Source organism: Haliotis rubra, unplaced genomic scaffold (assembly GCF_003918875.1).
Source record: "Haliotis rubra isolate DU_JTF1 unplaced genomic scaffold, ASM391887v1 Scf873, whole genome shotgun sequence".
NCBI lineage: Eukaryota > Metazoa > Mollusca > Gastropoda > Lepetellida > Haliotidae > Haliotis > Haliotis rubra.
In genome coordinates, this window is record NW_025767605.1 from 68589 (window position 1) to 82873 (window position 14285).

Below are 14285 nucleotides of genomic sequence, written 5' to 3' on the forward strand. Positions count from 1 at the left end.
AAAACTTCAGATCCTAAATACGTTGGAAATATATCTAATATAAATGCAAAACAGCAATGCGGTTGAATATTAAATGGAATGCGATTTGTAACTGACCTATATATGAAGAATTGAAGTCTTGATTTTTTCACTCGATTCTCTGCCGTCATGCGTGTGGACCATACAGACTGACTGAGTTTGGTTCTACGCCGCTTTTAGTAATATTCCAGCAACATCACGGCGGGGGACACCAGAAATGGGCTTCACTCATTGTACCCATGTGGGGATTCGAACCCGGGTCTTCGGCATGACGAGCCAATGCTTTAACCACTAGACTACCCCACCGCCCCATGGACCATACAGAAAAATTATGAAGGGTTCTAGGAGAACAATACAGTGACATCAGGATCAAGGGAGATAACTCAGGGGTAGATTAGGTATACCACTAGGAATAGCTATGACTTAGTGCTAAAATTTCTTTTGATTTTCTGTATGTATTCTGTGTATCCACAGGAATAAGGCTACCATAATCCAGAGGGAATGTTTACGTTATAATTATGTTTTTTTGCACTAAAAGAAACAATAGGCATTGTCCTGGTGACATATACTTTGCCCTAGTAAGGATGACAGCGCTATGAGAAACTTCTAACCAACCATTCTCAGGTTGCACTGTAGTGAAGGCTGCCATTGGATGCCGTTCGGTAGTCAATGCCGGGGACAGTGTTGAAGCATAGCGCAGCAGACTCCGGGAAACAGGCTTATATTGGATGTAACTGAAGATCCCATATCACTCCAGTCGTCCTGTCCCTGCACTGGCTACTCACTTAATTACTGTGGCAAGAGTCCAATGTTGGGTGCTATGTATGACCTAACTTTGTTACCATAGAACAGCACGAGCCTACAGATACATGTCCAGAAGCCACAGATCAAACAAGATCAAATTCGGCCTTTCTACTACTGAAAGGAAATGATCACTAAATGCCTATCATCAATACCACACAAGCCCCACTCAGTCCAAGAGAATATTTTGTCCAAACTTTACCAGCTTTTCTCTGAATATATACACGCTGGTATTTCTAATCACAACTTGTGCTTCGTCCATAAATATTGACGTTCTTCATTTTCAAGTCAAATGTCTTTTTTAATTAGCTCCTCGACTAGTATTTTATGTTCTTCACAGCAGAAAGAAGACAGCTCTTGCCAACTCAAGGCTCTGCAAGGAACTGCCCTAATTGCGTGTGGGTGTTATGTTCTGTAATGAATCTCATTTGTTCACACTCAGAATGACCAAAGCCACAAAAATGGTAAGGTTATAGATATTGAACAATGCATATAATACCTGTAAAGTCTCTGTGGGTTAGCCTGTAAGTCTGAAGCTTCAAAATATTAACTGTCAGGTTATAGATATTGAACAATGCATATAATACCTGTAAAGTCTCTGTGGGTTAGCCTGTAAGTCTGAAGCTTCAAAATATTAACTGTCAGGTTATAGATATTGAACAATGCATATAATATCTGTAAAGTCTCTGTGGGTTAGCCTGTAAGTCTGAAGCTTCAAAATATTAACTGTCAGGTTATAGATATTGAACAATGCATATAATATCTATAAATATCTGTAAAAGCTTCAAAAATATTCTGTAAGGTTATAGTTAGCATATAATATCTGTAAAAGTCTGAAGCTTCAAAATATTAACTGTAAGGTTATAGATATTGAACAATGCATATAATATCTGTAAAGTCTCTGTGGGTTAGCCTGTAAGTCTGAAGCTTCAAAATATTAACTGTCAGGTTATAGATATTGAACAATGCATATAATATCTGTAAAGTCTCTGTGGGTTAGCTTGTAAGTCTGAAGCTTCAAAATATTAACTGTCAGGTTATAGATATTGAACAATGCATATAATGTCTGTAAAGTCTCTGTGGGTTAGCCTGTAAGTCTGAAGCTTCAAAATATTAACTGTCAGGTTATAGATATTGAACAATGCATATAATGTCTGTAAAGTCTCTGTGGGTTAGCCTGTAAGTCTGAAGCTTCAAAATATTAACTGTTTGGTTATAGATATTGAACAATGCATATAATGTATGTAAAGTCTCTGTGGGTTAGCCTGTAAGTCTGAAGCTTCAAAATATTAACTGTCAGGTTATAGATATTGAACAATGCATATAATGTCTGTAAAGTCTCTGTGGGTTAGCTTGTAAGTCTGAAGCTTAAAATATTAACTGTTTGGTTGTCACTCACCGTAAGATTTGGAGGATTAATGGCCGGGTATATGTTTACTATTTCTTGGAGGAGAGCTGCTATTGTGCCAAATGAATGCCACAGCATTGGTGCCAAGTCAGGAACAACCTCTCTCTTCTTACTGCAAAATATGATGATCTGATATGCACATGATATATGACATTTATACAGGTGGCAATTGTACTCAGTCACCCTGACTCAGTGGTTTACCAATCAATCACATGAATGATTAATCTATGGATTATTTTCCAAAACTTGATTGTCATTCACACAATCATTAAATACCTACCAATATACATAATTAGAGTAGAGAAAATAGTTATCATTGTTATTGATTCAATTGAGTGAGTGAGTGAGTGAGTGAGTGAGTGAGTGAGTGAGTGAGTGAGTGAGTTAACATTTTAAGTCACATTGGCAATATTTCAGCCATATCGTGACTAAAAACAAGTTATTACAGAATAAATAAAGGTAAATTATAAAACATGTCGATGAAGGACAGTATAACAACTAGTTTATCACAGATTTAAATTTAAAACTAGTCATTGACTCGAAAACATGTTAACTATAGATGACAATACAATACAAGAAGACAAAGTCATCAGTATCCCCCGCAATGGCAAAATACTCTTCATGATTATGTCTACGAGTTATGATTATGTCAAATATTTAGGTGTGTATATAGAAAAGTGGAAGGAGAGCATTGAAAGGAGCACTATCACCAATTTCAGTCTCAGTCATGGAAACGCGAAAAAAATATTTTATTCAGAATTCCAAAACTACCAAAAGGCACCAGTACACCACCAGACCAATCTATGTGCCAAGTTTGGTGAAGAAATAGTGAACGGTTTTAGAGTTCTGCTCCGGAAAAGAGCACTACTACCAATTTCAGTCTAAGTCGAACTTGTTGCCATGGAAACGCCAAAAATATTTTATTCAGAATTCCAAAACTACCAAAAGGCACCAGTACACCACCAGATCAATGTATGTGCCAAGTTTGGTGAAGAAATATTGAATGCTTTCAGAATTCTGCTCCGGAAAAGACAAATGTGCACGGACGGACGGACGGACGGACGCACGCACGCACGCACGGACGGAGTCCATTTTAATACCCCCTGCAAAACGCGTTGCGGGGGATAATAAAGGTGGGGTGAGGTGAAATTGGGTTTAACATCGTGCTTGAGAATATTTCACTCATATGACATCATGCATGTGTGTGTATGTGTATGTGCAGCTGCTTGTACTAGCCCAGACTTCAGCTGGTTTTATAGTGCTAGCCCACTGAGATGCCATGCCCCAGTGAAACATGAAAACCCTACTCAGACACATTATACTGACTCCGAGCCCACCAGTCCTTGTTGTACCCATAAATGCAGAGCGCCAGGCAGGGACCAACAAGTACCATATTTTCACGTCTTTTGGTATGATGCGGTCGGGGATCGAACCCGCAACCTGCCGCTCTCCGGGCGGATGCTCTAACCACTACACCACAGAGGTGGTCAATACAATATAAAAACAGGCTATAGATTGTCAACAACTGAAGATAGATCACCATGTTAGGGACCATGGGGACTTACAGTACTTTTGCTTCCTTCATGGACCCTATCTGGATTTACACCATCCCTTCAGCTGTTAGCAATGCAGACAAATCTAGCCATACATAAAAATGACATGTATTCTACAATTAAAATGAATGGAGAGATTAGATTGACTTTGAATGTTTTGGACTTAGGTATCTTGTCAGATTATTGATTAAAAGAATATGACCTTGATGACACCACTGCCAGGCATCCATCACACTACTTTCATATTTTCAACAAGAATCCTCCTCCCCACTGTCAGTATCCATCTTCCCAAGCCTTATGTCAATATGTAAGGCAGAAAAAAACAGACTTTTCTTTCCAGCATCAACAATCTAGATACAGATTATTAGGGAGGTTGCTGGGACTACTGATGTAAGAGTATTCTTTGATACTGAAAATTCAACAAAACTGAAATTATATAACTGCCAGAATATACCTGAGTGATCAGTAAGTTCTAACATTCTGACAGTTAATGGTCCCGTTCATTAAAAGAAAAAAATGTTAGACAAACACCAGTTTGTCCAATTAAACCTGGAGTACAAATCTTTGGTCAAATCTTCTGCATGCATGAGGGCAGAAAACTCTTGATCATGAAGTTGAGACTCTGCTTGCAGCTGTGGCCTTTGCTATTAGAACAGTGTTTTCGTTGTCTTTTGTAACAACAGGTTCAATTAGATTCTTGAAAAGACGTTACAAACAATTACAGACGATGCATGTTTTAAATGAGCTAATGGTGAAGTTAATGAGGAAATACACAATCAAAGGTCATAAACAGGTACCACATGGTCTCATGGTGAACTCATTCTAAAATGGTCTCCATTATAGAGCAACTGATGCTGAAGCTGAGTAGCTGGTAGCTTCATCCTACCAAGGCACGATTCTTTCCAAGCATGAATGTGGAGGCTCTATACCCAGGTAGGTGCCAAACATGATGTTCAGTTTTGGTTGTCGTCAGAGATATTTGCCTACTGGTAGACTGAGGGCACAGTGAGAATGGAAGTCTTCTTCAACTTTGCCAACTTTTGCAGACTGGACCCCACCCACAGGGAACTTTCTCTTAGATCGGCTACACTGTGTAATAGTTTCCGAGTATACGATGAGAATTACGTGCGGGAAACTAACTAGCTGACTAAAAGGATTCTATATTAATATCAGTGATATAATATTGTCCCCAGGGGACTGTAAAGGAACAAACTCACATTCTGTCGATTGCTTGTAAGCCTTATCTTTTGGTGACACCGCATAGGTCGACAATCTGATTTTCCTGCCTTTTTTTGTCCTTCTTTATTCTCAGTAAGGACACAAAATAACAACTGAAAGCAGACTCTTCTAAATGAGCACAACAAGAAGACAAAGTCATCAATATCCCCCGCAATGGCAAAATACTCTTCATGATTATGTCTACGAGTTATGATTATGTCAAATATTTAGGTGTGTATATAGAAATATTTAGGTGTGTATATAGAAAAGTGGAAGGAGAGTATTGAAAGGTTTTTAAAGTTCTGCTCCAGAAAGCAGCACTATCACCAATTTCAGTCAAACTTGTTGCCATGGAAACGCCAAAAATATTTTATTCAGAATTCCCAAACTACCAAGAGGCACCAGTCCACCACCAGATCTATCTATGTGCCAAGTTTGGTGAAGAAATATTGAAAGGTTTTAGAGTTCTGCTCCGGAAAAGAGCACTACCACCAATTTCAGTCTAAGTCGAACTTGTTGCCACGGAAACGCCAAAAATATTTTATTCAGAATTCCCAAACTACCAAAAGGCACCAGTACACCACCAGATCTATCCATGTACCAAGTTTGGTGAAGAAATATTGAACGGTTTCAGAGTTCTGCTCCGGAAAAGAGCACTACCACTAATTTCAGTCAAAGTCGAACTTGTTGCCATGGAAACGCCAAAAACATTTAATTCAGAATTCCAAAACTACCAAAAGGCACCAGTACACCACCAGATCCATGTATGTGCCAAGTTTGGTGAAGAAATATTGAACGGTTTTAGAGTTCTGCTCCGGAAAAGACAAATGTGCACGGACGGACGGACTGACGGACGGACGGACGCACGGACGGAGTCCATTTTAATACCCCCCGCAAAACGCGTTGCGGGGGATAAAAATTACACCTTGAATTTAAGATACAGGTTTAAACATTACGGCATGAAGAGCACACAGGGTGTGAATCATGAACTGTAATTCTGTATCTGCACACAGCACACGTTTTTATATGTAAACACTTCTATGACAAAGTAAGAAAATATGAATTTAATAGCCGCACAAACAAATTTGAAAATTTTATAATAAATTGTATATTTATATACTTATCCTATCTCACGGTATGCACCATCTCTCTCTTCTACGACCATGTGTGGAAACGTGCTGTCAGCTAAGTTGAGTTAAATCTAACTGGCCTCTGACCCGCCCTCACCCTGACATCAACATCAACACCTGTCAATCATCCACCAAAGCGTGCGGCTCGCCCAAACGATCAGATGACCACCTCTACCTCTCATTCTCGTCTTGGAGCTTCCAGTAATCTGTGATGTGGGGGCAGGTCGGGTGGGTCCTATCGCGTGAGATAGGATAACTTATCCTATCTCACGGTATGCATAATCCCACGGTTGGTAGGCTGGTCGCAGATTACCCCATTACTACTACCACCGGGAAAAACGCATAACCCAAGGAGGCCAGGAGAAAGCACCACTCAACTTGAGATGGGTTTCTTCAGGTAACCGCTTGGCTTACACAGCACAAAAACTCTAGGGAGTGGGCGCTCCCGAATTAATGTGGTTTTCAGCCGCAACTTTTGACAAGCAAAAGGACGCAGTTTGGCAAGTAGGCCCCGCCGCCCTGCGAATTATCAGGTGACCCCAGTGAATTAAAGTCGAGGACCTTAATCTGGCCAGTCCCTGCTTCGAAACTACCCCCCACAGACACACGCTGGATGGCAGTGAAAGAGGGAATAGCCCGATTGCTCAACTAATTTAACGTTCAGTACCAATCTCCATAACTTACCAAAGGTGAGAATGGACTTAGGAGCAGAACGCTTCGAAAACCACGCAGGTAATAGGAAATCAACACTTCACTGACGTGATTGCTCAAAGAGTAGAGGTCAGTAAGCGGAATGTCGGTCATCTCTACATGTTGCACAAGACTTGCCTCACAGTCTATCAAGTCATAACTTATGACAGTGCTGACACGCCCTATTCCCATAGGTGAGAATGATCTAAGCCCAAGAGAAAAAAGTACCAAGATATGGATTACATCGATATCTTCTATTAGGCACATAGCAAACCGATCAAGAAAGGATTGCTTTATCTGCGAACACGGGGTGTTGACAACTGCGGCGCCAGGACCAAAGGACCAAACTGATGCTGACCTTCCACATCTGTAACCGAGGAATTCCGAAGGTAGTTCGAGGCAAAGATGGTGTCCGGCTTCCAAAAATAACCCTTCATGATGGACTGGAGGGAACATTCCTATGAAGCGCCATGGTGAAAGCCAAAGCCCAGGTCTCCTTAAGGTTCACCATCATAGGTGGAGGAAGGTCCGCATAGTCATATGCACACATGATTGTAGATCTCATCCAAAACACCAAGGTAGTACGGGAGACTTCCGAGGCGGAAGCAGTGGATAACGGGATAAATAGTCTCTTGCGCAATCTGCAATGGTCCTTAGAGGCAGTTAGGTAAATCCGTAATGCTCGAACCAGGCATAAGGAAATATCTTCAGTGTCATCTGGGCCCAAAATAGTGGACAACAGTGGGATTGTGAATGTGCGATCCGCCTGTCCTGGTAACTGATTCTTGGCAAGGAAATCCCACCGCAAACCAAGGAAAACTCACACATGTCTAGACCTTCCAAACCGTAGCCGAGAAACATCAAGAGCATGCAACTCGGAGATACGGGCAGCTGCAGCCAAGGCCAAGAGAAAAGGTCTTAAAGGAGACATGTTCGAAATCTTCTCCTCCAGAGGTTCATATTCAGCTGACGTGAGATGAGCAAGTACAACAGAGACATGCCAAGCTGGAGGCCGGAACTTCCAGGATTGGTAAGCCAATTTGAAAGGCCTTAGGAGAGACTGGAGTTCATGGACAATGGAAATCTTCACACCCAAGGCCGTTGCAATAACCATGTTAAGAGCAGCCAGGTGGGCAGACAGTGTAGAACCTCTGAGTTCCATGGCGGTTCGGAAATGCTGAAGATAATCTGCCACCATCTGCGTGGATGCCATAGTGGAGGATGAGATACCCTTCTTCCTGCAGTATGCTTAAAACTTTCTCACTTGTCCTCGTAGAGTGACCTTGTAGAAGTACGATGCGCTGTTGTAATGGCAGTAGCAACCTGCTTCGAATAACCTTTAGCCGTTAAGGATTGATGTAGATGCGCCAAACATGCAGATGGAGCGTCAACAGGGACCAATGTAGTTGGTGGGAGTGCGGATGAACCAGTAGATCGGGTCGATTGGGAAGCGGTACAGGATCTGGTTCGGCTAGGTCTTGAAGATTTACGAACCAACTTCTAGCCGGTCAGTAGGGCTGACCAAAGTAGAGTCATCCTCCGTGTTGCACACAGTTCACTAGAATGCGAGGAAGTAGGGCCACTGGCGGAAACGTGTAAGCATTCAGGTCTTCCCACGGGATGGCTTGAGCATCGAGGTCCCAAGCCAAAAGGCCCCATATCGGTGACACAAACCAAAGCAGCTGATGGTTGAACCTCGTGGCGAAGAGGTCTACTGTTGGAGAAGTCATTGGAAGGCAGGTCTGAAACACCCTAGGATGTAATTTCCATTCTGTTGGAGAAGGACGACTCGGTCGGGACAGGGCATCTGCGATGACATTCTTCACCCCCGGCATTTGGTTGGCTCGTACCATGATGTTGAGAAAGTCCACCAGATCCAAGAACTGTTGAGTCCACTATAGAAGCTGTGGAGACCCCGTTGACCCCATTCTGTTGATATGCCAAACCACTGCTGCGTTGTCCGATCTGACCATGAGGGAAGTTGCTCGTAGGACATCCTGCCAGTGACTGATTACCAAAATCACCGCCCTGAACTCCAGAATGTTGATGTGACAGACGCGATCTATGATAGACCAAGCCCTGCCACTTGTTGATTGAGAAGATGAGCTCCCCACCCGTGTTGAGACACATCCACATACAGGTGGTGAGACGGAACAAACGTCTCTAAACAGATTTCGTCGAAAACGTTAAATTCTTCCATCCACTACTGAAGATGAGGATGGAGCTCCAGAGGTAGAGGGATCAGAGCACCGGGATCTCCCACTGTGATGTAAGTTGCCACAAAAAGGTGTAAGGGACGAAGTTGTAGTTGACCAGTTGTCAATGCCTGAACAGATGTCAAAAGGCCCAGGAGCTCCTGTCATTGGAGAAGCGTCCTAGGTTGCACTGGTACCAGGAAAACCAACCGCTGTATCTTGCAGAAACGATCCCTCGGGACAAACAGTTTGTTGACCTCTGTGTCGAACACTGCTCCAATGAATTGAAGTCAGCGCGTAGGGACTAGTTTCGATTCTGCAGATTGATTAACCAACCTAATTGGCGAAGAAGCTGTATCGCAAACTGCATGTGACGAAGCAAAAGGGCATGATCGTTCTGTGCCTGAATACAGTCGTCGATGTAAGCTTCAAACACTATCCCCTTGCAGGATAAGTTCTTCAATCCGGGAGTAAAGTGACAGGAGGATCCCCGATGACTGGCAGCTGGAACCCCTTGGATAACACGGACAGGACGTTTACTCGGTTCATAGCTTAAGGCCTCAGTTCAGAGGCCACTGCAGCTTTATTCAGACAGTTCTTAAGCATCGATGTTACTACCTTGGTCTCTATGACAAACGTTGCTGGGGACACTGGGGTTTACCTTTGCCTTCCCATCAACTATACGAATGTACCGTTAGACTGACGATCCCATGCATCGCATCTATTAATTTCAATACCAGTTCGCCACTCCTACAGTATTCACCGAACCGAATGTGTTCGTTGAACTGTCAACATTCGCCGAATCATCTGGTATCTCCATGCGCCTAGCTACTGTCATCATGAATTACTTGCTAATTCTGTTCGGTACTTCAGAGAGTACCTTGCTGTCCATTCACCACTTTGTACCAATGTGTTGCTCTCACAAAGGGAAGAAGAGACCAGTGCATTGTCTCACTTCAGTTCACCGCTCTCGTTCGGTCAAACTCATTAGACCGATGCGCCGCATTTGATTGGATGAGCACTTCAGCCCAGTGCGCTCTTTCGATTAGAAGAACGCTTCAGACCAGTGTCGTTTCGATTGGAACAACGATTCAACCTATTGAATTGTTGTTTGATTGGAACACACTAGTCGAGTACACCATTATTGTATGGACAACTATATAGACGAGTACATTGGTCTCGATTGACTCAGCGCTTTAGATCACACAGCCGAACCGGATCATCTATCCGATCCAGATCGGCGAACCAACTTAGAGCGCCGAACCGATCCTGATCACTGAACCATACCAAATGGTTTGAAATTGTTCTTGCAATAGAACCATAGCCGCTTCGAATGTACACTTGCTGATGGGACACAGCGAGTGCACCCAACATCGACACTGCTCCGGTAGTAGTCAACACCATGTTGAGTTCAGCCATATTTCTCCTTATGGCACCATCAAAATGCAAACGCTGACGATCCTCGACCAGGAACGGAGAATTCATCGTTGCCTCAAGGGGGCGTGTCTCAGTTGGCTGGGTGTTCGTTTCTGTGCGTGCTGATGAACCAGTAGATCGGGTCGATTGGGAAGCGGTACAGGATCTGGTTCGGCTAGGTCTTGAAGATTTACGAACCAACTTCTGGCCGGTCAGTAGGGCCGACCAAAGTAGAGTCATCCTCCGTGTTGCACACAGTTCACTAGAATGCGAGGAAGAAGGGCCACTGGCGGAAACGCGTAAGCATTCAGGTCTTCCCACGGGATGGCTTGAGCATCGAGGTCCCAAGCCAAAAGGCCCCATATCGGTGACACAAACCAAAGCAGCTGATGGTTGAACCTCGTGGCGAAGAGGTCTACTGTTGGAGAAGTCATTGGAAGGCAGAAGGTCTGAAACACCCGAGGATGTAATTTCCATTCTGTTGGAGAAGGACGACTTGGTCGGGACAGGGTATCTGCGATGACATTCTTCACCCCCGGCATTTGGTTGGCTCGTACCATGATGTTGAGAAAGTCCACCAGATCCAAGAACTGTTGAGTCCACTATAGAAGCTGTGGAGACCCCGTTGACCCCATTCTGTTGATATGCCAAACCACTGCTGTGTTGTCCGATCTGACCATGAGGGAAGTTGCTCGTAGGACATCCTGCCAGTGACTGATTACCAAAATCACCGCCCTGAACACCGGGACACCAGAAATGGGTTTCACACAGTGTACCCATGTTGGGAATCGAACCAGGGTCTTCAGCGTGACGAGCGAACACTTTAACCACTAGGCTACTCCACCGCCCTGATGTGAAAAGGATATAGGATTAATATACAAGCATATATTTGGAAATACGGGCCAAAATAACAGAGCGTTAGCTTGTATAAGGACGAGAGGAAATCCACTCAACCGTACAGGAGGGCGAAAATGGAGTGACAAGCAGCTAGCAGACACATAGGTCGCTGGCTCACAGGCTGGGAGAGGCCCATTTGGGATGAGCTATTTTTGACTGTTCATTAGGGAACAATAGGACAGAGATTTCCACAGTACCTCAGAAGAAAAGTAAAGAAGCCTATAAGGGCCACTGATTTTTTGTACTATTTTGAAAATTCAAGATATTAAGTAGAAAATTCAAGATATTAAGTTGAAAATTCAAGAAACTAAGTGGCCCTAATAGGCTTCCGTAGAAATAAGATCCAAAGTTGATTGTTTTTAATTATAACCTGGAAAAGTGGTAGTTGATTTACTACAAGCTGTTATTTAATGAACAGCTGACAGACCTTTTGAAGTTACTGCAATATAATGTGTCTTTGACAGTCAGGAGAAAATCCAGTGACTCACTGTCAGATGAAGACAAATCATATTTTAGCATAACAATAGAATATTGATAAAACAGTCCAAGATATTAATAACTATGTCTGTGCAAACCGAGCATGATACAATTAATTTGGAGACATAGTGATGCTGTACAAAGACAGGATTCTACCCTTGTTCTCCTCTTCAGCTAATTTCAGGAGTACATATTCCTGGAGTTAGAAAATTATCTGGAGTAAGGTGAGGTGAGGTGAAATTGGGGTTTACGTCGTGCTTGAGAATATTTCGCTCATATGACGACGTGCATGCGTGTGTATGTGTATGTGCGGCTGCTTGTACTAGCCCAGACTTAAGCTGGTTTTATAGTGCTAGCCCACTGAGATACCATGCCGCAGTGAAGCATGAATACCCTACTCAGACACATTATACTGACTCCGAGCCGACCAGTCCTTGTTGTACCCATTAATGCCGAGTGCCAGGCAGGGACCAACAAGTACCATATTTTAACGTCTTTTGGTATGACGCGGTCAGGGATCGAATCGCGACCTTCCGCTCTCCGCGGGCGGACGCTCTAACCACTACACAACAGAGGCGGTCTTATCTGGAGTACTGGAATGCCAAAGGAATACCTGCCATAATGGCAAGTTCACCAAGTGAGATTCTTCAGTAACTTTGGATGGCTTGGTACAGGGAATATCCAATTAAGAAGTTCATCCTGTCACTATACCACATGTACACAACTACCTGTATAGTAACACAAACTGAATGTATATGCTACACGCCTGTCTGTTTGCCCTCCTCTCTCTGTCTGCAGCCTGTCATGTTAAATGCTGTTCAAGTCAGAAGGAGTTCAGTGTTTAAAACAGAGTAGAGTATGGTTTAAAAAAGTTCCAGGTGTAAACAAACGAGGAAAATGGCATCACATAATTACAGTGTCACCTATGTTTACAGAGCATGAAGAAAGGCTGTCTGTGCTCACTGGCTTGTGCTCACTGGCTGGTGCTCACTGGCTGGTGCTCACTACACACTCACACAACAGTCATTTCATAAAGAAATCTTTTTGCAGTGCCATCATTTGTTGACTATAATGCCTTTCAGATGGATGAAGTCTCGCCTGTAAAGTCATGTACAGTACAAAGTGACGACAGGTACTGGTAATCTAAAGTAACAACATGCACCAGGGAATCTGGTTGGGTGACATTCAATGACCATCTTCTGGTAATGGTGCTCTTGTGGACCCAGCATTCCTCGGTTATGCTGGAATTCTGCAACATATGTAAATATTCAGTTTTGGGTTGATCTTCTATTTGGATGGGAAAACCAGGATTCCAAGATGAACAACTAATAGTTGGTTCAGGAACACTGCATTTTGGCGAAGCTCTGTCTTGTCCTCACTGGGCAAAGGGAAGTTGTTGATGTATACACTGAGATAAACTATTTGGATATGTGCAAAACTGATGAAAGGAGCTGAAATCTGAGTGAAAAGCCATAGTGAGATGGGTTCCTGAATATGGTAGAAGAAACTGGTAACTGCAGCTGTTGACTGAGACTCAGATATATTTTATGGATCCAGGGTGATTTAGCATATATATGCATGCTTGGAATGTAGGCTGATTATTCATTCCGCATGTCTGGGCACAGTGCGAAATTTTCATACTGTTTCCATCTAGAATGGCAGTGGACATAAAACCAAGTGAGTAGGGTTTATCTTACACCACTTTTAATAGTATTCCAGCTATCATGGCAGTAAAACTTAACATGGGAGGAAAGCCTGAAGTGATGTCACAGGCCTGTACCACTTCCGTCAAATCAAAGTGTTTGGGCATGGTTCCGATAAAACCAAAAACATAATGTGGAAAGAGGTGAGGCGGGGTGAAGGAGGGTGAAGTGAAACAATGTTTGAACCAAAAATTGTTTCAAGCTTGCCCAAGGAATGCAAATCTGCAAATGAACAGTGACACCTTAGACAACAAGGCCACCTGTGTCCCAAGAGAATGACAGTTATTCCTTATTGAGAACTTTCAGAGCTATGATCATGCCCATATCCTAGGTTTTTGTCCAGTTCACATAAGACATATTTGCCAAATGGCCAAGCTGCTCTCAACAGAACTTACACTCGCTGCTCACGAGACAAGATTTGGTCGATTCTGAAAGAATAGGTTGTTCCCTTATAGAACAGGGTGTCTTGTGTTTCCAACTTCCTCCCACTGGTCCTGGTGCTTGGTGTCAGTGGAATTCAGGGAGGTGAAATATCTAAGGGTTGTTTCTTCAAACCAACAAAATATACCGAACCAAAAAGGTCACCATAATAGGGGATGGAAGAGAGAATGTAAGAAATAGTGATGAAATTAATTAGCTGTTGTTTAAATATTTACAAAATACAGCTAGGCTACCAATGATACTGAACCTGAAGTTCTATACAGATTAACAAACAACAGACAAACTAAGTCTAATACTACACATCAGTTGCAAGCATAGCAAAAACATGTCTGTTCAAT

The 14285-nt window shown here is 42.9% G+C and overlaps 1 protein-coding gene and 1 long non-coding RNA gene across 3 annotated transcripts in view; one reads left to right on the forward strand and one right to left on the reverse strand.

Annotated features, from left to right (window-relative positions):
* LOC124263232 (CCR4-NOT transcription complex subunit 9-like) overlaps nt 1-14285 on the reverse strand; it is a 64962-nt gene that overhangs the window by 38425 nt on the left and 12252 nt on the right. For both annotated transcript variants that reach the window (XM_046697824.1, XM_046697825.1), the window contains one exon: nt 2219-2339. In XM_046697824.1, coding sequence (XP_046553780.1) covers nt 2219-2339 — 121 coding nt within the window. The remainder of the gene's footprint in view (nt 1-2218; nt 2340-14285) is intronic.
* Nucleotides 8055-10778, forward strand: LOC124263233. Its single transcript, XR_006894794.1, has 3 exons — nt 8055-8256; nt 8528-8534; nt 10711-10778. It is a non-coding gene; the product is annotated as an uncharacterized LOC124263233 (long non-coding RNA).